At 48.9% G+C, this 19,854-nt stretch overlaps 2 protein-coding genes across 6 annotated transcripts in view; one reads left to right on the top strand and one right to left on the bottom strand.

Moving 5' to 3' along the window:
- PLCD4 (phospholipase C delta 4) overlaps nt 1-1,191 on the top strand; it is a 32,983-nt gene extending 31,792 nt beyond the window's left edge. For all 3 annotated transcript variants that reach the window (XM_051983550.1, XM_051983551.1, XM_051983552.1), the window contains one exon: nt 44-1,191. The gene's annotated coding sequence lies outside the window, so the exon portion shown is untranslated. The remainder of the gene's footprint in view (nt 1-43) is intronic.
- On the bottom strand, nt 1,113-19,758 carry ZNF142 (zinc finger protein 142). Of its 3 annotated transcripts, XM_051983542.1 has the most exons (10): nt 19,664-19,756; nt 17,925-17,976; nt 17,276-17,602; nt 15,298-15,900; nt 14,208-14,435; nt 9,845-10,657; nt 6,876-7,053; nt 3,507-6,390; nt 3,017-3,122; nt 1,113-1,965 (listed from the first exon to the last, which is right to left on the bottom strand). In XM_051983542.1, the coding sequence occupies exons 3-10, from the start codon at nt 17,553-17,555 to the stop codon at nt 1,508-1,510; spliced, it is 5,550 nt and encodes a 1,849-aa protein (XP_051839502.1). In that variant the 5' UTR covers nt 17,556-17,602; nt 17,925-17,976; nt 19,664-19,756; the 3' UTR covers nt 1,113-1,507. The 3 variants fall into 3 exon arrangements, with proteins under 3 accessions (XP_051839502.1, XP_051839500.1, XP_051839501.1); XM_051983540.1 differs by lacking the exon at nt 15,298-15,900; XM_051983541.1 differs by lacking the exons at nt 15,298-15,900; nt 17,925-17,976 and having other exon boundaries at nt 19,664-19,758.
- Between the last annotated feature and the right edge of the window lie 96 nt (nt 19,759-19,854).

Below are 19,854 nucleotides of genomic sequence, written 5' to 3'. Positions count from 1 at the left end.
AGCTCTGGAGAAGGAGGTCTCATCACTCACCCTCTCCTTCTAGGTCTCGGCTTCCTCGGGCCTTTTGCATCTTTCCTGTTTCCTGTCACATCACCAGAATCCCCATCCTCTTCTTGTTCTCCCTGGAAGCTGCTCCTTTTGTTGTAGTCTCCACCCTGGTCCAGTTCTAAGATTCTCGCTCTCACCCTGGGACAAAGGCTGCTGCAGCTCAGAGAGGAAGAGGAGGCCAGAGGAGTCCCTGGATTTTTGAGGCAGGGCTCTGCATCCCTTGCCATAAGGATGGTGCTAAGGAAGAGAAGCAGCTGGGACCCTGGGGAGTCAGAGGCTGTGAGACAGCACTATGTCTTACTTCTGAAGAGGAACCTTTAGGCCTCTCTTAGACCTTCTGAGGCCTTTCTGTACCAAATACGGCTCTCTGCTCCCTTCTTCCCCTCCCTCTCCCCCAAATCAGTCTAGGATGCAGCTCATCCTTGTTTTGGAGTAGGATAGGAAGAGAAGAAAAAGGTAGAAAAGGGCCCCAGCAGTGAAGAAGGGCAGGGTCCAACTTTGCTGGGAGATGGGGAGAGAAGGTAAGACAAAGGAAACAAAGATGCTGAGCAAGAAGTAGGAAAGCACCCTGATCGGGTGGATGACCCCAAAGGAGGAGGAAGAAAGAATGAGGCAAAGGCCTGAAGCTAGATTTCACCTAAGGCTCCTGGAGCATGGAGGAAGACCCTGGACGGGCCATGACCTTCAGAGCCCTTTTTCCCCTGCAGGGTCTTTTGCCCTTCAGCTCCTAAAATCTGCTGGTCAGCTTCTGGGCATGTCTCAGGGCTCGGGATTCCAGAGGAAATACAACTGTTTATCTGCAGGAGACTCCCCCGCTTGCTAAAACCCGCTTTAGCCAAGTCTTTCTCAGAGCTAGGGTGAAGGACATGAGTAAAGCAGGGAGACAGGGATCAGGCACAAGGACATGAGTCAAGGCTTGCATCAGTTTGTATCTGACACTAAACTCCTATGTTTTAATGGGGTAGGAAAGGGTTCAGAGAACTGTGTGAGAAGGAAGAGCAGCATAAAGTGCCAGCTTGGTTAAGATATGTTAAGAAAAAAAAAAGACAGCCATGAATCCAAAGTTAGAGATCACATCCTGTTTAAGTTGCTTTGTACAAAGTATATGCCATTAGATGCTTAATAAAGATATCTTCACGATGATGGAATAGAGAAAGACATGACAAGTAAGAAGAAAAGGCCTTTAAAGAATTAATAAAATCCAAACCCCTGAATTTGGGATTTCTACAGGAAATCTTAGGGATCCTGAGCACTAAAAACACCCCAAGTATGACAAGAGTCATACTCTGATCAGTCATTTTTACCCAGCTATACATTTCATGGTACCCTATGCACAGTCCCAGGAGGGCGCCCAGCCTCCAGGAGGTGATAAAACCCAGCAATTCCTCGCCTCCTCTCAGTACCAGTAGATCGGGTCCAAGCCCTTGCCCCTTGATGCATGACTTGGGAGAAGTCTGAATCAGCCTTCAGGTGCAGCCGGAGCTAGGGGAACAGGATCCTCAAGCTGCACATCATGAAGATGCACTGTGGGGGTGGTGGGGTCTTTGCCCACGCTCTGGCTGGGATCAGTCTGGTCGGGGTGGTGCCTCCTGACATGCTTGACCACCTGAAACTTCTGCTTGGCCTTGTAGCTGCAGAGGCGGCAGAAGAAGGGGTGGCGGTCGGTGTGGGTGAGGGCGTGGTGCCGCAGGCCGGCAGCCCAGCGGAAGGCGCGGTGGCACACGTTGCACACGTAAGGCTTGTCCTCGCTGTGTTTCCGAAGGTGGGTGCGTAGCAGAAACCTCGTCTTGAAGGCCTTGCCACACTGCTCACACATGAATGCCCGGGCCTCCTGATGCCGAGTCTCCTGGTGCACGCGGAGTGCATCTGCTCGGTTTGTGCAATACTCACACTCGGGACACTGGTACGGCTTCAGTCCTGCCAGGGGAGAGAAAAGAGAGGGGAGACTCAGTGCCCAGGCTGTGGTTCCAGCCAACAGCATCGTAAGCAGGTGGCTCGTATTGGACCCAGCTAAATCCCAGGCACACGAGGAGCACTTTAGCCATGAGGGGCCGTCCTCTAAAGGTTCTGAGCCTGGGAGTTAGCCCCAGTACTTAGTTAAGCTTTCGGCGTCCCGGGCCTCTGGCTCACAGCTTAATCTGGACCTGGTTATTGAATGCAGCCCTTCCCTGGAACAGTTGGGAGGTGAAGCCAGGAGCTGGGGCTGGGAAGAGGAGAGTTCTCCAAACGAGGGGAGAAGAGCCTTGCTCAGAGCTTACATGCGTGTCACTTTTCCTCTCTTTAGGAAGCTTTCAAAGCCTGACGCGCCACCTCTGACCACCCACATCATTCCACCACTTAGACCTATTCTGGGCATTTCTTAGTATTTCTCCCCATTAGGCCATAAATCCCTCAAAGACAGGGCCCACATCTGCTCTTACTTCACGCCTTTCTCAAGGACATTAAATACACATCACTGACAATTGCATTGCCACCCTCAGGATGGGAAGAAGCAACAGCTATGGGGAGGGTTCCAAAAAGGCTGAGGAGAGAAGCAGCCAAGGAACTCACCATTTGTTGAGAGACTCCAGTCTCATTTTTCAAAAACAAATAATAAACCTTAGTCTAACTCAAGAGAATGATAGGTAAAAGAAGATGGCTGGGAAGAAGGGATTGGGGGGAAAGAATGACAAAATCCTGATTTGTCTAAGAATGCCATGCTGGGCAAATAGCCATCTGCCTGTAGGGAACCAACTGATCAATAAGTACCTACTATGTGCTAGGAACTGGAAATACAAAGGTTAAAAAATAAAACCATCTCTGCTCTCAAAGTGCTTATATTCTTTCTGGGGGAGAGACACTTCCTGAAATAAGAATTTTGCCTTTTCACTTCATGTCCGTCCCCCCAGCCCAGTCCCTACATCGGCTGCCTCAGCGAGGCCAAATAACCGGGGCCCTTTATTGCCCCCTCCCCCCAACGCAGACTCACCTGTGTGCTTAGTCATGTGATATTTGAGCTGGTTTACCCACTTGCATTTGTAGCCACACTCGGGACACAGATACTTCCGCTCCTCTTTGTGGATCCGCATGTGGTACTAGAGATGGGGAGGGAAGCAGCACAGAATGCATGAGGTGCAGCCAACGGCCCCTCCCCTTCCCTGGCGAGTCAGGCAGGACAGGGAAACGCTGCTTTTCCATTCAGTTCTTTACTGCACCCTGTCTACCCCGTATCTGATTAGGAGTCAGACTCTGGAGGTCCACAGTGAGCCCACCCTCACTCTTGTACAGAGGAGCCTTTTGGGTCTGGCTGGGATCCAGGATAAGGAGTCTCCGCTCTCAGCCCGCCCCTTCAGCCGGCCAGTAGCCGTGGGGCACCCCCCTCCATATTTTTCTGATCCGGTCATTCCGCTCCCACCTGTAACCTCCCCGCCCTCCCCCTTGGCCCTGACTGCCAGGGGGCCGCGGTCCCAACCGCTCACCTTGAGGCGGGAGGGGTCGGCGCAGGCGTAGGGGCAGAGATGGCAGCGGTACGGCTTTTCCCCGGTGTGGATGCGGCTGTGCCACGTGATCTTCTGCCTGTTCTTGGTGCTGTACGCGCAGTCGGTGCACTTGTACAGCCGCGTCCCCCCGTGCCCCTTCACGTGGTGGTCTAGGACCAGCTGGTGGCGGCAGCCAAAGTCACAGAAGGGGCAGCGCAGGGGGGGCCCCTCGGCCGCCCCGTCCCCGGCCGCCCCGCCGCCCTCGTGCTGCTCCAGGTAGTGTCTCACGAGCCCCGCCCGCTCCCGAGCCGCGAAGCTGCACAGGTGGCAGCGGTGGCTGAAGTGCTGCTGCCGCCGATGCTCCTCCAGGGCCCCCCGGCTGGAGAAGGCCTCCTGGCAGGCGCTGCACTCCAGCCGGGGGTGCTGTTTGCGCGTGTGGCACCGCAGGCTGGCGGGGCTGGGGCACGAGAGGCCGCAGTGAGGACAGTGCAGGGGGCCCTCCGGGGCCTGGGCCGGGGAGCCCGGGGCCAGAGGCGCGGGCTCCGGGTGTCGCCGCAGGGCGTGCTGCTTCAGCGCCGTCTCCGAGCTGAAGTGGGCTTCGCACTGCGGACAGGCAAAGGCCGGCGTGCCCTGGTGGCAGCTGTTAATGTGGCGGGTGATGTCGTGCTGCAAGTAGCCGCTGTAGTCGCAGAGGGGGCAAAAGTGGGTGGGCGTCTTGTCGTGGACCCTGAGCCTGTGCAGGCGCAGCTTGGAGTTGGTGCCAAAAGTCTGGGGGCAGGAGCCGCAGGGGATGCGGCCCACTCCCGTGTGCCGAGACTGGTGCGCTTCCAGGCGGTAGCGCCGCGTGGTGGAGAACTCGCAGAAGGGGCACTGGTGGGGCTTCACCCCTTCGTGCTTCAGCCGCCGGTGCTGCTGTAGGCACCGGCTCTGCTTGCAGGTAAAGCTGCAATCCTGACACTGCAAGAGGGGGCGGGGACCGCGGGCGGGGGCGGGCACAGGGACCGACCGGTGTCGCCGCTTCTGGTGGAGCCGCAGAGCGGCCGGGGCTCGCGCAGTGAAGGGGCAGAGGCTGCAGCGCAGCTCCGTGGGGTCCGTGCAGGGGCAGCCCCGGGCCTGGTGCGTCCTCAGCGCCCGCTCCTGCCTGCAGCTGAAAGGGCAGGTGGGGCAGGAGAAGCGGGGCCCCTTCTGGGGGTCCTGGGCACAGTCCTCCCGGGCCAGGCCCGGCCCGCCCTGCTCACTCTCTGGCGTGCTCCTTTCCTCACTGCTGGGGCTGGGCTCGGTTTGACAGACGGTGCGCTTGCTGCCCCAGCTTTGGCTCCGGCAACCCTCGGTGACGTGGGAAGTAATGGATGAGAGCCGGGAACAGAGGAATGGGCAAGCCCGGCAATGGAACTTGCCCTGCTCAAAGTGGAACTTCTCAGGGGAGCCCTGGGCTGTGAGACATTCCTGTGCCGGGGCTGGCGAGTCTGACGGGGGCGACACGGGGGGCTCAGCGGAAGCCACAGCCCAGGCGGCAGGGCCAGCCAGCTCCTCGGTTACGCTCTCCAAGGCCACAGGGATGGCAGGCCGAGGGTCCGCAAGGGCAGGGGAACTGGGTTGGAGCGCAGGCTTCTTCTTTTTGAGCAGGACGGGGCACTTCTTGAGGAGGTGGGTGTTGAGCCCACGCTGCTGCTTGAAGCTGGCCCCACATTCGGAACAGAGGAGCGGTTCCCGGCGGCCCTGACACCCCATCTTGGCGTGGAGTCCCAGAGCCTTTTCCCGACGGGTGACAAAAGGGCAGTGCGGACAGCGGAAGGCCTGTCCCTCTCCCTGGACCACCAGCATCTGCACCCGTCCCTCCAGCACCAGAGTCTCTGCCTGTTCTTTGTCCCGTTTTCTTAGCGCTTTAAGCACCGATTCTGACTGTGGGATCTGGGATGGGGCTGGCACCCCAGGGGATACAAGTGGCTCAAAGGGCTCCTTGAAGTTCTCAGAGGGGTCATCTGAGGATGAGGGATTTCTAAGAGAATCAGGAGCTGGCATCTCTAGCAGAGGTGCCCCTCCAGCCCCCAGGCCAGAATGACCACCATTCTGGAGATCTGGCTCTTCCTCAAAGTCAGGCAGACCCTCCAATGGGCCATCTGGCTCCTCTGAGCCCAAGGCTTCGGATGTGCCCAAATCCCCATATTCCATATGGGGAGTCTCTGTAATTTCACTGGGGGCAGGCGCAGCAGCGGGCTCCAACTCGACGCTTAGTGCCTCCAGGTGCAAGGTGCAGCCTTCCTCGTCCACCTCTGCAGGGCTGGGAGACTGCCCCACAAAGTTATCCCCATGGGGGGCACTGGGCTCGCCTTCTTTTCCTTCTCCCTTCTCCACGCAAATCGGGGACAATGCCCGGCCCAAGCTGGGCTTGACGGACGTTGCAGGCTGCGGGCACTGCGCCTCCTCCCGGGGGGAGGGCTGGCTTGGGGCCTCCGGGGCGGGCAGGGCAGCTGGGCCTTGCTCAGCAGCCTCCTGCTCTTGGCCGGCGCACCGGTGCGGCCAAGCCTGGTCCCCTGGCACGTAGCCGTGGGCCTTGCGCTTATGGAAGAAAAGCGTGGTGTTGCTGAAAGTGCGGTAGTCGCAGAGGGCACAGCGGAACTCTCGTAAGCGGGTGTGCTTGCAGTTCTCGTGGCTCAGCAGGGCCTGCTTGTGGCGGCTCTGGTAGCTGCAGTAGCGGCAGGGGTACAGGGGGGCTGGCGCGCCCGGGCGGTGCTGCGAGGCCATGTGCTTCTGCAGCTCATATTTGCGTTTGCAGGCAAACGCACACACTTCGCACATGAGGGACTTGCCCTGGTGGCGCAGCTTGTGACTGCTCAGTTGGTCAGCCCGGTGGCAGCGGTAGGAACACTGATTGCACTGGTACCTGGGGAGGAAGAAGGGAGAAGGGAGGGACAGCTCCCTGACCCGCTCACGGTCCAGACCCCATTATGCCAAAGCCCAGGGTCTGTGTGGGGCCTCTGCTTAGTCTGAAGGAAATAAGGACGTGTGCGTGTGTGTGTGTGCGTGTGTGCATGTGAGTGCGCGTGTGTGCGTGTGTGTGCATGTGTGTATGCGTGCATGTGTGTGTGTGCGTGTGTGTATGTGCGTGTGTGGGTGTGCGTGTGTGCATGCGTGTGTGTGCGTGTATGTGTGTATGCGTGCGTGTGTGTGTGTGTATGTGCATGCGCGCCGGTGCCCAGGAGGGCCCAGGTGCTGAGCAGCATCTCCTGACCGAGGCTCAGGAAGGACGAGAGGATCCCATACTGTAACTTGGCTCTCACGCACGGAGCAGCTGGAGAAGCCCGAGAGCCCGAGCGGGCCAGAGCGTGGCCCAGGGCTGAGACCACAGAGGGGAAAGCGGGGGCCTACCTGAGGTCACCGGCGTGCTTGCGCATGTGCACACTGAGGTAGTGTTTCCACTTGGTGACATAGCCACACTCGGTGCACATGTAGTCCTTGGTGTTGGAGTGGGTCAGCATGTGTTTGGAGAGGTAGCTCACATCTCGGCAGGTGAAGTCACACAGCTCACACTTGTGAGGTTTCTCTCCTTGGGAAAAAAGGGAAAAGGGGCAGAAAGCAAGGGTGAGAAAGGACAGCATGCTGTCCTCGGCCTGTCCCTCCCTGCTCAGGTGCAGCTTCCCCCGCCCCCACTGCCACACTGGGCCGGAGTCCCGGGGCCCCGTGGTGTCCCAGAGAGAGCTCGAGGCCTCCGACAGTCACATCTCCCAGCATTGGGATTGTAGCCACCCTCTTTTCCAACTCCTGTGGGCTATTTTCAGAGACCCGCAGAACCCCACAATCTAACAGAGACGAGCATGACCGAGGCAAAGGAGCCAAAAGAAAAGGGAAGAGAATACAAGTGAGATCATCTGAATTGGCTCGAGGGCCTTCTGTTCAATGTCTTTTACACTTAGACAGCAAGCACTCTGCTAACTTCTGGAACAGGTCAGAATCTCAAACTCATCGATTCTTCAGGAAGGAGGGCTGAATGCAGAAGCAAAGGAGATAAATCAACACCACCTCTAAGACCCTGGGCCTATTAGTAAAAGTCTTGGAAATAGGAGATTTTACAAGTGAAGGGTTTTGGGGGATAGCTAATAAATTTAAGTTTCCCAAATACTGCATTTTTCTCTCTCTTTTTTTCTTTTTGAGAGACAATTGTGCTTAAGTGACTTGCCCAGTGTCATACAGCTTGTCAGGGTTAAGTGTTTTTTTTCCCCCAAGGTCCTAAAGGTGGCAGCTCTCAGAAATAGCCAGCTCAGGGGAAAACACAAATCCTTGTTTGAGCTAGCTAACACAGTTAGGAATTGTTAAGTGTGTAAGGCTGGATTTGAACTCAGGTCCTCCTGACTTCAGGATCGGTGCACTGGTACCATAAAGCTGCCCTTTCAAATACTGTGGTTTTAGGTACTAAATTGTAGTTCATTTAATATCTAGTTTTAAAAAGACAAGGTATATATAATAGAGAATCATGGTTTCATATACATTCTTTTTTTGTAAAGGGAAATATTCATTTTCTTATAATTATCAAGTTTGCTATAAAAAAAGAAACATTATGGAAAATGTAAATGATATAGCATACTGGTAGCTTGTCTCTCTTAAATGACGGTTCATTAGTAATGAATGTGAATCTATTGTACTTGTTTTGTTCAGTCCTCTGGATAGTCATAAATAAATTTTAATGGCCTAATGTAATGAGCCACAAACTTTCCCAGATTTGATTTAAAAGTTTCTAAAGAATAGAAATGGGGGCAGCTAGGTGGTGCAGTAGATAGAGCACCAGCCCTAAAGTCAGGAGGACCTGAGTTCAAATCTGGTCTTAGACACTTAACACTTCCTAGCTGTGTGACCCTGGGCAAGTCACTTAACTCAATTGCCTCAGCACAAAAAAAAAAAAAAAAAAAAAAATAGAAATGATCTTCCTCAGTAATCAAAATAAGTAATTTTAAAGATAATTCTCAATCATGGAATACTGTGCAAAAGCAGACTTCTTTCAAATTAAGCTTTCCTACTACAAGTAATAATATATGAATTATAAAGAAAAACCAAGACTAATGATAAGGGAATTTTTTGTTTGTCTCTATTACTTGTGCTTTTTCACAGTACAATTTATTGTACTTTGTGACTGTTCTCACTTCTCTCTCCCATCCTTCAATCCTATCATCATTGGAATTATACTCTTTGTGCACATATATGACCACATCATTCTTTTACTCAATTTTTTGTAGCTCCTAACTACATGAGAAATATTCAAAGGTCCTTTATGCTCTAAAGCCTCCCTACCTTTGAAAACTTTCTTAATATTATTCACTCTGATGATATCTCCCTTTGGCTAACATGGATTGATGATTACTGATGTTTGCAAAACATTGTAAAGTTTGCAGCACAGTCATTTGAATTTTCCTTGACTGCATTGCCCTTATGCATAAAACTTCCTGTGCTCCCTTTCTTTTTTCACTTGGTAAATTCACTTGGTAAATGACATTGTTTACTGATTCAACTGCCCTTGCCATAAATGATCTCATTCTCTGACATACCTAAGAGCTGTAAAACTAGCTGTTGTACTTCTCCTGGGCATGTGAATAGTGAAGAAAATTTAATTTTTTTTCAAAATATGGTAGTAGGAAGGAACATGGTTCAGTAGATTGTACCTTAATGACAAACTTAAAGTTCACCTCTTCTAGGAAGCTTTCCTGGATTCCCCTATCAGCAATGCTTTTCTCCCTCCAGGCTTTTCCTTCTTTCTTTCTTTTTTAATAATAGCTTTTTATTTTCAAAATACATGCAAAGGTAGTTTTCAATTATCACCCTTACAAAACCTAATGTTCCAAGTTTTTCTCTCTCCCTTTCTTGCACCCCCACCCCTAGGCAAATACTGTTTTGTTTTGTTTTTTTTTTGGCTGAGAAAATTGGGGTTAAGTGATTGCCCAAGGTCACACAGCCAGGAAGTACTAAGTGTCTGAGACCAGAATTAACTCAGGTTCTCCTGACTTCAGGGCTGGTGCTCCATCTAATTGTGCCACCTAGCTGCCCCCAAATACTATATTTTTAGACTATGTTTGTCACTTTTTTTAACAAAGCTCAAATGCGGATTTGTGTTTTCTCCAGGGCTGGCTAAGAGACTGGGCATTCCTGGGAACTGCCACTCGCAGGCCAGAGTCTGACAGTGAGAAAGAACCACAGCTCCCAGGTCACTAACATCTTATTTGCATCCTCTTTCAGCAACCTTTGATGACCTGAATGGATAGGATCTTCTCCACCATTCCCTTCTCCAAGTGCTTAGGAGAAAAGGACCCTAAAATCGGTTGAGGAGATCAGGGAGGAGGAGGGGGTCTCACCAGTATGCAACAGCGTGTGGCGGATGAGCACTCTCTTGTGAGCAGTAGCAAAATTGCACTCAGGACACTGGTGGATCTTCTCATGGGCATGCATCTTGCCCACATGGTCTTGGTAGGCCACAGGGTTGAAGGTAGCGAAGGGGCAGAATGCACAGCGCAGTTCCTCACTGCCAGGGTGTCCCTGCTTCTTATGCTTGCGAAATAAGTGCTTGTTGGAGCAGGCAAAGTCGCAGTGTGGGCAGTGGAATGCGTAGTGGCTTTTACGGTGAGCCTCCATGGCTTCAGCCGTGGCAAAGAGCATGGGGCAGGCGTGATGGCGGCACTCCACAGCCCGCACCCCATGGGCCTCCTTGAGGTGCCGGATGAAGGCCTTGCGGTCGGGGGCAGCATGGCTGCAGCCTTCCTGGAAGCAGTGGAGGCGGGTGGGCTCGGCGGCATGGCTCTTCAGGTGCTCCTTGAGAGCCTGGCTGAGGCGGAACTCCTCACGGCACACCGGGCACGCATACACATCTGAGTAGAAGTTAGAGATGTCCTCATGCATGCTCGCCATGTGCCGGTTCAGCGCGTTCTTCTCCACGGCCCGGTAGTGGCACAGGGGACAGCGGTGAGCCTTCTCACCTAGCTCTCGAAGCAAGTGAATTTTGAGCTTGCTCTTACTGGTGAAGAACTTCTGGCAGTTGGGACACTGGAGGCTGGGATCTGGGAAGTGCAGGTGGAGATGCTCCACCAGATGCGTCCGCTTCTTGAAGCAACGCTTGCATTCTGGGCACATGTGAGTCTTGAACAAGGACTCAGAGCCAGCAGCCACATCTCCTGTGAGGGGAAGAGAGACAGAGAGCATCAGGAGCAGCTCAGAGGGAGGTGGAGACAGGGGACAGCACTCAGAGTCAAAGGACAATGGGCAGAGAGACAACAAGAGCTAAACTGCCAGCACACATAAGTCACTCTGTCATCTCTCTTCTCTTCAAGAAACAAACACAATTAACTCTTGATAATGTTAAGGAACACAAGCCACAGAAAATCTCTAAGATTTGTTTCCCCTTTAAATCAGTCAAATAATAAATAAGTAACAGTTTCATCCTTGGCTGGTGGCTTAGCAGTACTGACCTAAAACTATATTATAAAGCAGCAATTATCAAAAGCATTTGGTACTGGCTAAGAAATAGAGAGTGGTGGATCAATGAAATAGACTAGAAGCACATGACACAATAATCAAGGCCTATAGCAATCTAGCATTTGATAAAACCCCAAACTCCAGCTTCTCAAATAAGAACTCACTATTTGACAAAAGTTTCTGGGAAAACTGGAAAAAAAGATACATCAGAAACTTAGAATAGACCTACATCTCATACCCCATACCAAAAATGGTCAAAATGGATCTATGATTTGGGCATAAAGGAGGATGCCATAAACAAATTAGGAGAACAAGGGATAATTTACCTGTTAGATTTTTGGAGTAGAGAGGAATTCATGACAAAGAAGAACTAGAGAACATTATGAAAGGCAAAATGGACAACTTTGATTACATTAAATTAAAAAGGTTTTGCACAAACAAAACCAACAAAAACAAGAGTAAAAGAGAAGTACAAAGCTGGGATAAAATCTTTATAGTCAGTATTTCTGATAAAGGTCTCATTTCTAAAATACATAAAGAACTATGTGAAATTTATAAGAATACAAGTCATTCCAATTGATAAATGGTTAAAGGATATGAATAAACAATTCTCAGATGATGAAATTAAAGCCATTTACGTGAAAAAATACCTTAAATCACTATTGATTACAGAAATGCAAATTAAAACAACTCTGAGGTACCACTTCATACCTCTCAGATTGGCTAAGATGACAAGAAAAGATAATGATAAATGTTGAAGGGAACACAGGAAAACTAATACACTAATGCATTGTTGGTGGAGTTGTGAAATGATCCAACTATTTTGGAGAGCAATCTGGAACTATGTCCAAAAGGCGATCAAATTGTGCATACCCTTTCACCTAGCAGTGCAACATCACTAGATCTATATCCCAAGGAAATCATCAAGGAGGGAAAAGAACCGACATGTACAAAAATGTTCGTAGCAGATCTTTTTGTGGTATCAAAGAATTGGAAAAAAGTGGATGCCCATTTTGGAGAATGGCTGAACAAGTCATGGTACATAAAAGTAATAGAATATTATTGTTCTTTAAAAAACAGTGAACAAGCTGATTATAGAAAGACCTGGATTTACATGAATGATGCTGAGTGAAACAAGCAGAGCCAGGAATACATTGTATACAATAACAATAAGAATGTGCAACGATCAACTATGTGATCCAAAGCAATCCCAACAGACTTTGGACAGAAAATGCCATCTGCATCCAGAAAAAGAACTAAGGAGAATGAATGTAAATCAACACATGCTATATTCATTTTTTCCTATGTTTTTAATCTCTTATGGTTTTTCTCTTTTGCTTCGATTTTTCTCTCCTATGATTCATAAAGCAATATGTATTAAAAATAAACTTATCACAATAAAAAAAAAAACTTTATTCTTGTCTATTCCATTGCTTTAAGCATCACTCAAAAGGAACAGAATTTCAGACATAAAATGGGCCTTGGATACCAAACTTGAAAAAGAATCCCCTCTTCTCCACAATATGCCTGACAAATGGTTCTTCAGTCAGGGAATAAGAACTTATAACCTTCACCAAAATCCATTCCACTGGCAGGTAGCTCTAATTATTGGGGTGATTTTTCTTTACATGAAGTCTAATCTTGTATCTTTGCAACTGTCAACCATTTCTCCCAATTCTGCCTTTGGGAGTAAGCAAAATAATCCTTTTCTTTTTTCTACATAGTAGCCCTTCAAATATTTTCAAACAATTATGTCTCTCCCTTGTCCAAGTCAAAGCTCTTCTTCTCCACATTAAACATCTCTAGTTCACAATCTTCCTATGGCATGAAAATAAAGCTCTTCACTATCCAGGCGGCCTTGCTCTATGACACCTTTTCAGCTCATTGAAATCTGTCCTAAAATACTGCAGGAGTGGTCCAACCAGGAGAGTGGACAGGAAAACTATCACATCTCCTTATTCCTAAAGCATGATGCCTCTCCCAGTGCATCAGCGCTAAAAGATGAGCTTTCCTAGTCATCATATCACACTCTGGATCCCTCCTTGGTTTGCAGTCCACTAAAATCCTCAGATCTTTATCACATCAATTGTTATCTAGCTGCACCTCTATCTAGATTATGTGGGGGTGGATTTCTAAGGGGAAATCCAAAGTAGATTTTATGTTATTAGATTTGGCCCAGCATTCAAACCTGTTAGGGTCTTTTGAAAACTGATTCTATAGTATGTTAGAAATGCCTCTGAGCATCTAAGCCTTTTACGTGGGCTACTGTTGTGGTTCAGTCATTTCAGCTGTGTCTGAGTCTCTGTGACCCCTCTTGGAATTTTGCTGGTAAAAAACTGGAGTGTTCTTTCCATTAAGATTCAGTGAATCCATTTGGGGGTCAGAGGTTAAGTGACCTGCTAAGAAGTTCGAGTCTGGATTTAAACCATTTAAACTCAGGTCTTCCTAACTGCTGTCCTCTGAGCCAAAGCTGTCTCACATTAAATAGAACAGCTTTAATTACTTTTCCTGTACCTGCCCCAATAAAGACAAGGAAGGAAGAGATACTGGTGAAAAGGATAATAAGTCTAAAGCAAGAAGCCAGAAGCAAAAAGGTGTAAATCATTCAAACATGGGATCATCTTATTCTACAAAATGGAGAGTAGATTATAAGCAAAATGAGTACTTCTGGTATTTATTCATCATCTAGGACAGGCTCCACGAAGGTTCTAAATGCTACTGTTCTACATTGGAAAAGAGGAAAAATGGAGCCGAGAGCAGAAGAAAACAGTCATCTAAGCAATACACAAGTTTGATCAGAGTTCTTTACAACTGTTCTAACACAACTGTCTTTTCCAGTTAGGTGGCAGCTTTTGTGTCTGCAGGAAACCAGCCCTAGATAAATGATCTCATTGAATCCCATTTCCATAGCTACTATGTGCCCTTCTGGAGAAGACAAGGCCAGCTGGAGTAGAACAACACCCTGATGGCTACACTTTTGGCCCTGCTTCAGCCTGAAACAGCACCCAACTCAGATGCCACAAAGCCCCTCACTATTAAACTCATTCAAATGAAGTTTGGGGATCCTGGATTCCACCCTGGAGCAGCTTGAGGGGCCCAATGGAGGGGACTTGGAATCAAGAAGACTTAAGGTACTACTGAATAGCTTTTCTCAGTCTCAGTTTCCTCAACTGTAAAATCTGAGATGAGTAACACGCACTTGGCAGGGTATTATTACTCACAAAAGAGCACCAGGTCTAACACAGTTACCTTTGAATTGACGAGCACCTTTGCGGGTCTTTTGGACTTTCTTGCTGCTCCCGCCCTGGTCTTCACTCTCAGCTTTTCCTTGTTTCTTCTCTTCTTCCTTTCCCTCAGGAGAGAGAAGATCACTTCCATGTTCTTCTTTCTTCTCCTCCTCTTCCCCTGGTTTGCTGCTTGGCAGGAAGCTACTCGTTCCTTTGGGAAGTCTCCCTTCTTCAGAGGACCTCTCAGTTGCTGCAAACAAATTTAACCTGGTAAAGTCACCCCAAAATTAAGAGGGCAGTGTCTCTCTCCTACAAACATTTCCTACAAACATTTGACATGGAATAAGAGCACAAGGGTTTTCATCCTTATGAAATAATATATCTGAGAGACACTGGGAAAGTCACTTCTCCCTTGCATGGCTCATTTTCCTCATCTGTAAAACAAGAGTCCCTCAACTTCTTTACAGATCCAAGTCTAAAGGTGGAGCTCCTTCCCTTTCTTCCCTGGGCCAGTGATCCCAAGATGGCTAAGATCACAATTTTGGTCTGTAATTTCACCTCCTTAGGCATTTTCACTTGGAAACCCTAAGCCAATGTTGGCCTGAGACCATGCTTTCACCTTTAAACCTGCTTACTCCATTACCCTTCAGTTGTAAGGAAGCAGAGACCATGAAAACAAGTCAGCCATGCTCCCTGCAGCCCATGAGAACCATGAGAATAAATAAAGGTCAGTGAGAGATGAGGAAAGCCTTTGAATTCTGTTCCTTTTCTCCTGTCACTTTCCAGCTCAAGTAATTTCAGAGCTGCCCACCCAACCCTATCAAACCCATTCTTCCTCTGGTAGTTCTGAAAAGAAATTAATGTTTGTTTGTTTGTTTATTATCTGAAGACCTTGACTACTCCTGCTCAAATGTGCTGTTCAATTACCCAATCCTAAATTACCCCATTTCAAGAGTGAATCCCTTTACCCTGCTCATGATAAGATCTCTTATTCTAACTGAAAAGGAGAAGGAACGCAGCAGCCATCTTTCCTTGTGGAAATTAGAGCTAAAGCCCACAAAGCTAATCTCTTTCAAATGAGAATGAGGGAAGCTGTAACCTCTAGCCCATACCTGGCTGCATCGCCTGAGAAGAGGGGCCCTGACTAGGAGCTGGCTCTCTGTGAGCCCCAGGCAGGTGATTCCGCTGGTGCTGACAGAACAGTTTGACATTCGAGCCCATGTAGTTGCAGTAGCTGCACTGGAAGGGGTAGTGGGAGCGGCGGTGAAGTTCCATGCCATGTTGGCTCCCAAAGAGTAAGGGGCAGGCACGAAAGGAACAGGGCACTGGGACCAAACTGTGGGCCTGCTGTAGGTGGTTCTGTAGCTCCTTGCGTTCTCTAGTCAAGAACTCGCATCCTGGCTCAAAACAGGAGAAGGCCTCAGGGGGAACCTGATGGCTCTTGAAGTGGCTTTTCAGTGCCTGTGGCTGGGCAAATTCTTGCCCACACACTGGGCATGGCAGGGGATTTTCATTTAGTGGATTGTGCCCCTGTAAGGGATTGGGGAGGCTAGAATCCCCAGGATTCAGTTCTGCAGACTGCTGGGAACTAGATAGGCTGCCCTTGGACTGCAAGAGAGTCTTGGGACAATGGTGCAGGGCCAGCAATGCGGGCTCAGGAAAGCTCTGCTCACAGCCTTCACAAAAATACAGCTTCACCACCTTCACCAGAACACCTGTAGACAGGATGGTACAGAGATAGAAATTCAGGAAGAGAGAAAGTAAGGACACAAAGCCTTAAGCAAAGTGAAGATGGATGAGAAATAACTTCTGATTCTGGGATACAAAATCATTTACTTGACAAAATATTTACTGAGTAGTTTGTTGAAAGTACAAAGTAATATTACATACAATGAAGGAATACAGAGGACATAGACTATGTGGTCCCAGCTTCATGGGTAGACAACTAAAAATCATTTTTCCACTCTCCTCAGTCAGACCTCAGAAGCTCAGAATTCCAAGTTCAATTCTGAGCTTCTCAACTGAAGAAGGGCATAAGAAATATGGAGAGAAAAAGGAGAATGCACAGAGATAACTGAAAAACAATGATCCCATGAGAGAAAAGGAAAGAAATGAAAGCAGAGAAAGCTGAGAGGAAGAAGAGATGGATAATAGGGCTTAAAGTCATGGTAACATCTTAAGCAGAGGACATTGATCATCTCTACAAAAACAACCAAGAAAAAAAAATGCGCGCTTTAACACAAAGTTGTTGTAGTTACCAGAACTTCCTAAAAAATGAGTAATAGCTGAGGGAAATGCTAATACATGTTCAACTCTCACCTTCCAACAATCTATCTAGGTTGAGTTCGGGGCAATCCTGCCCAAGAACGTAGGCCAGGGAGTGAGGGTGGGAGTATACAGCTAGATTACTTTTGGAAAATTTTTACTTTTACTTTCTAATTTATTTTTACTTTAAAGTTAAAGTAGATTACTTTCCTATCTAGGAAACCTTAGCCAACCTAAGTACAGCCATAGGTCTGAATAGTTTCCCTCTCATCCATTCCTTCCTAGATAATCATTTCACGAGTAGAACAGGAATACATTGTATACAATAACAAAAACAATGTGTAATGATCAGCTATTAAAAAGACTCAGTTCTTCTCAGTGGTTCGGTGATCCAAAGCAATCCCAATAGACTTTGGAGAGAAAATGGCATCTGTAATCAGAAAAAGAACTAAGGAGACTGAATGTAAATCAACATATGCTATATTCATTTTTTTGGTCTCTTCCATGATTTTTCCTTTTTGCTCTGATTTTTCTTTCCCAACATGATCTATAAAGCATTTTGTATTACAAATACATAAATTTACTAGGAAAAAAGTTAATTGGATAGTTTCATCATTTCCTCCTTATGGGAGCTGAAGAAAATTCCAAGAAAACTGATTGTACTTAGAACCAGTTATAAAGCTAAGACATTCCTCAATTAACACTAACTGACCAATAGCCATTTATTTTCTTCTCCTTTCCCCAAAACGACTGTTTCTTGAAACATCTTTATAAAAATGGCTAACAATTGTTATAAAATCACAATGTTTATAAGGCTGTTTATACCTGGGGTCTCTCCAGGGGCACTTTGAGACAAGTCTCCCGTGACAGCTTCCACAAAGATTTCCATGCTTCCCGCACTGTCCTCTGTTGCTGTGGCTTCCACAAGCAGGCAATTTGAGTTGGTAGGTAGAGGTGTGAGGGTCTCAGAGTAGGAAGGGCTCTGAACTGACCCTGGGACACCACGGTCAGGGAGGGGTAGGGGCAGTAGCAACAGTTGAGGGCATAGCCCATCCATTTCCTTACTGCTGTTCCCTTGTTGTGGGCCCAATACAGTATCAGTCATCACCTCCCACAGAGATGCTGCATTTCCTTGAGATGCTAACAAGCCAACTGAGAGAAAAAGCAAAAGATGTCCAGTCAGTTTCCTCTGGGTCCCTATCAACTCCAGCAGCTCCCCATAAGCCAAATGAGTCACCTAGTAAGGAGATGGTGAACCTGGAAATGTCCAGTGGTGACTCTTTTTTGGGTATCACCATATAATCGTGGTACCAGCTTATGTGAATAATCCAGAAAATTTTTCTCTTGTTTTAAATAGCAAAAATTAAAAACCACACACAATAGGAGGGATTAATAAGGGAAATCAATACAGAGAAAAGCACTAGATTTTAGTCAAGAGGACCTGGGCTTGAAGTCAGGGTCCCCCACTCACTACCTGTGTGACCTTGAACAAGCCATTTAGCTTCTTAGGTGCTTGGTTTTCTCATCTGCAAAATAAAGTAGGTTGAACTAAATCAGTGGTGTCACATTCAGGCAGAAATGGGGCCATTAAGCTGTTCACAAGAATCCCTGAGGGCCACCTATTGATGTAGTTTTAAAATGTAATGTCCTCCTCATGTGAAAATATGTGTAACGCGATCGAATGTGCATAAGCTCTATCAGATTGCTTGCTGTCTAAGGGGAGGGAGAAAAATTTGGAACTCAAAATCTAATGAAAATGAATGTTGCAAACTATCTTTATATGTAATTGGAAAAGAGTAATATTTCACTTCGTTTTTTTTTTTTTTTAAGTAACATCATCTAGGTTTAATGTATTGTTATGTATTTTGTTAAATGTTTCCCAATTACATTTTAGTCTGGTCAAGCTAAGTTCAAGCAGATGCCCTCTAAGTTTCCTTCCAATTTAAAAACCTTCCCTCCTCTATAACCCACAGGATCATATACAGTAGAATTCTATGTAGCACCATAAGAATGCAGAATCCCTGTAAGTATAAGGCCAAGATAACAAACGTATGGCAAAGCAGTAACCCTTCTCGCCTGACGTTTCATTGAACACAAACGACTAAACAGTTTCTGAATCCAAAATAAGCATGTATTCCCTGAATTGTGGGCATATGGGGCAGCTTGGCGGCCTAGTGGAGAGTCGGGCGGACCTGGGTTCGAATGTAGCTTTAGCTTCTTCCTAACTCTGTGACCCTGGGCAAGTCACTTGGCACAATAAAACTGGGCACAGACACAGGAAGCGAATTGAGAGTTGAGGTAGTTCTTCACATTCAAAACAAACATCCCAGAAAGCACAGAGTGAAGCTGAAACCACTCGGTGCTAAGTGAAACTTGCTCCAGAGGCCGAGGGGCCGTGCTTGGAGAGCTGCCAAGAGTCACTGGGTCTGGAGGCGGGACCTGGCCTGTGCTGAGGCCCCTTTGTACCAGGGAACCATGAGGGAAAGTCGGCGCGTGAAGGGTGGCAGTCCCACCAAAGAGCAAAGGCCTGGATGGGGCCTGATGGGCGAGAAGCCTAACCGCCTCCCTCCTTCCTTCTTCAGGGCAGTCCCCGTCCGGGAGAGGGGCCAGCCCATGGGGGGGCAGGCTCCCAGCCTGGGGCTGCTCGGGAATGCCCTCTGTCTGCTTGGGCGCGGGCAGTCTGCAGCGGGGAAGGGGCCTCCTTCTGGCCGGTGCACTGATGGGGAGGGGAAGGGGGTCTCACGGACAGGCTGCGGGGGCTGGATGGGGACTCTCCCCCAGGAGGGCTGGGGGGTCTCACACGGGGGAGATAGGCGGGGGCTTTGGGCGGTCTCACACAGTACGCTGGGCCAGGGGTCTCACACAGGCGGGATGGGCAGGGAACTCTGGGAGTCTCACTCACGCAGCCAGAATGAGCTGAGGGTTAGGGGGGGTCTCACACAGGCAGGGCTAGGGGGAGGGGTCTCACCTTGGAGGGCGGAGGGGGGCGGAGCCCTGACGCAGGGGCAGGTGTATGTGGGGGGGTGAGTGTGTGTGGGTAACCTCCTCAGGGGGTTAGTGGTGGGGCGGGCCGGGGCTCCCCGGGTCTTTCCTTCCACGCCAGGGAAGCCGAGCGCCCCCTTTCCTATCCCTCCTTACGAAGATCGGGGGGACGCAGGGCCCTCCTCCTCTGTTCCCTCCCAGTCCACTTCAATTCCCTCCTTGGTCACCCACCTCAGGGTCGGGGGCCGGCGGGAGGCGCATCTCTATGGTCAGCGGAGGAAGGAGCAGCCCCGTCAGGCTCCCTGTGGGCGCCCGCCTCCGGCCCAGCGGGCTCTAGAGCTCCAGGCGGAAGAAGGCCTCTCTTTCTCATTCCGCCAGCCGGGGGGGCGGGGCTCTTACTCTATGGTTCCTCCCCTCGGTCC

The sequence above is a fragment of the Antechinus flavipes genome, chromosome 3, assembly GCF_016432865.1.
Source record: "Antechinus flavipes isolate AdamAnt ecotype Samford, QLD, Australia chromosome 3, AdamAnt_v2, whole genome shotgun sequence".
NCBI classification, from domain to species: domain Eukaryota; kingdom Metazoa; phylum Chordata; class Mammalia; order Dasyuromorphia; family Dasyuridae; genus Antechinus; species Antechinus flavipes.
This window is presented reverse-complemented; position numbering and strand designations above follow the sequence as displayed.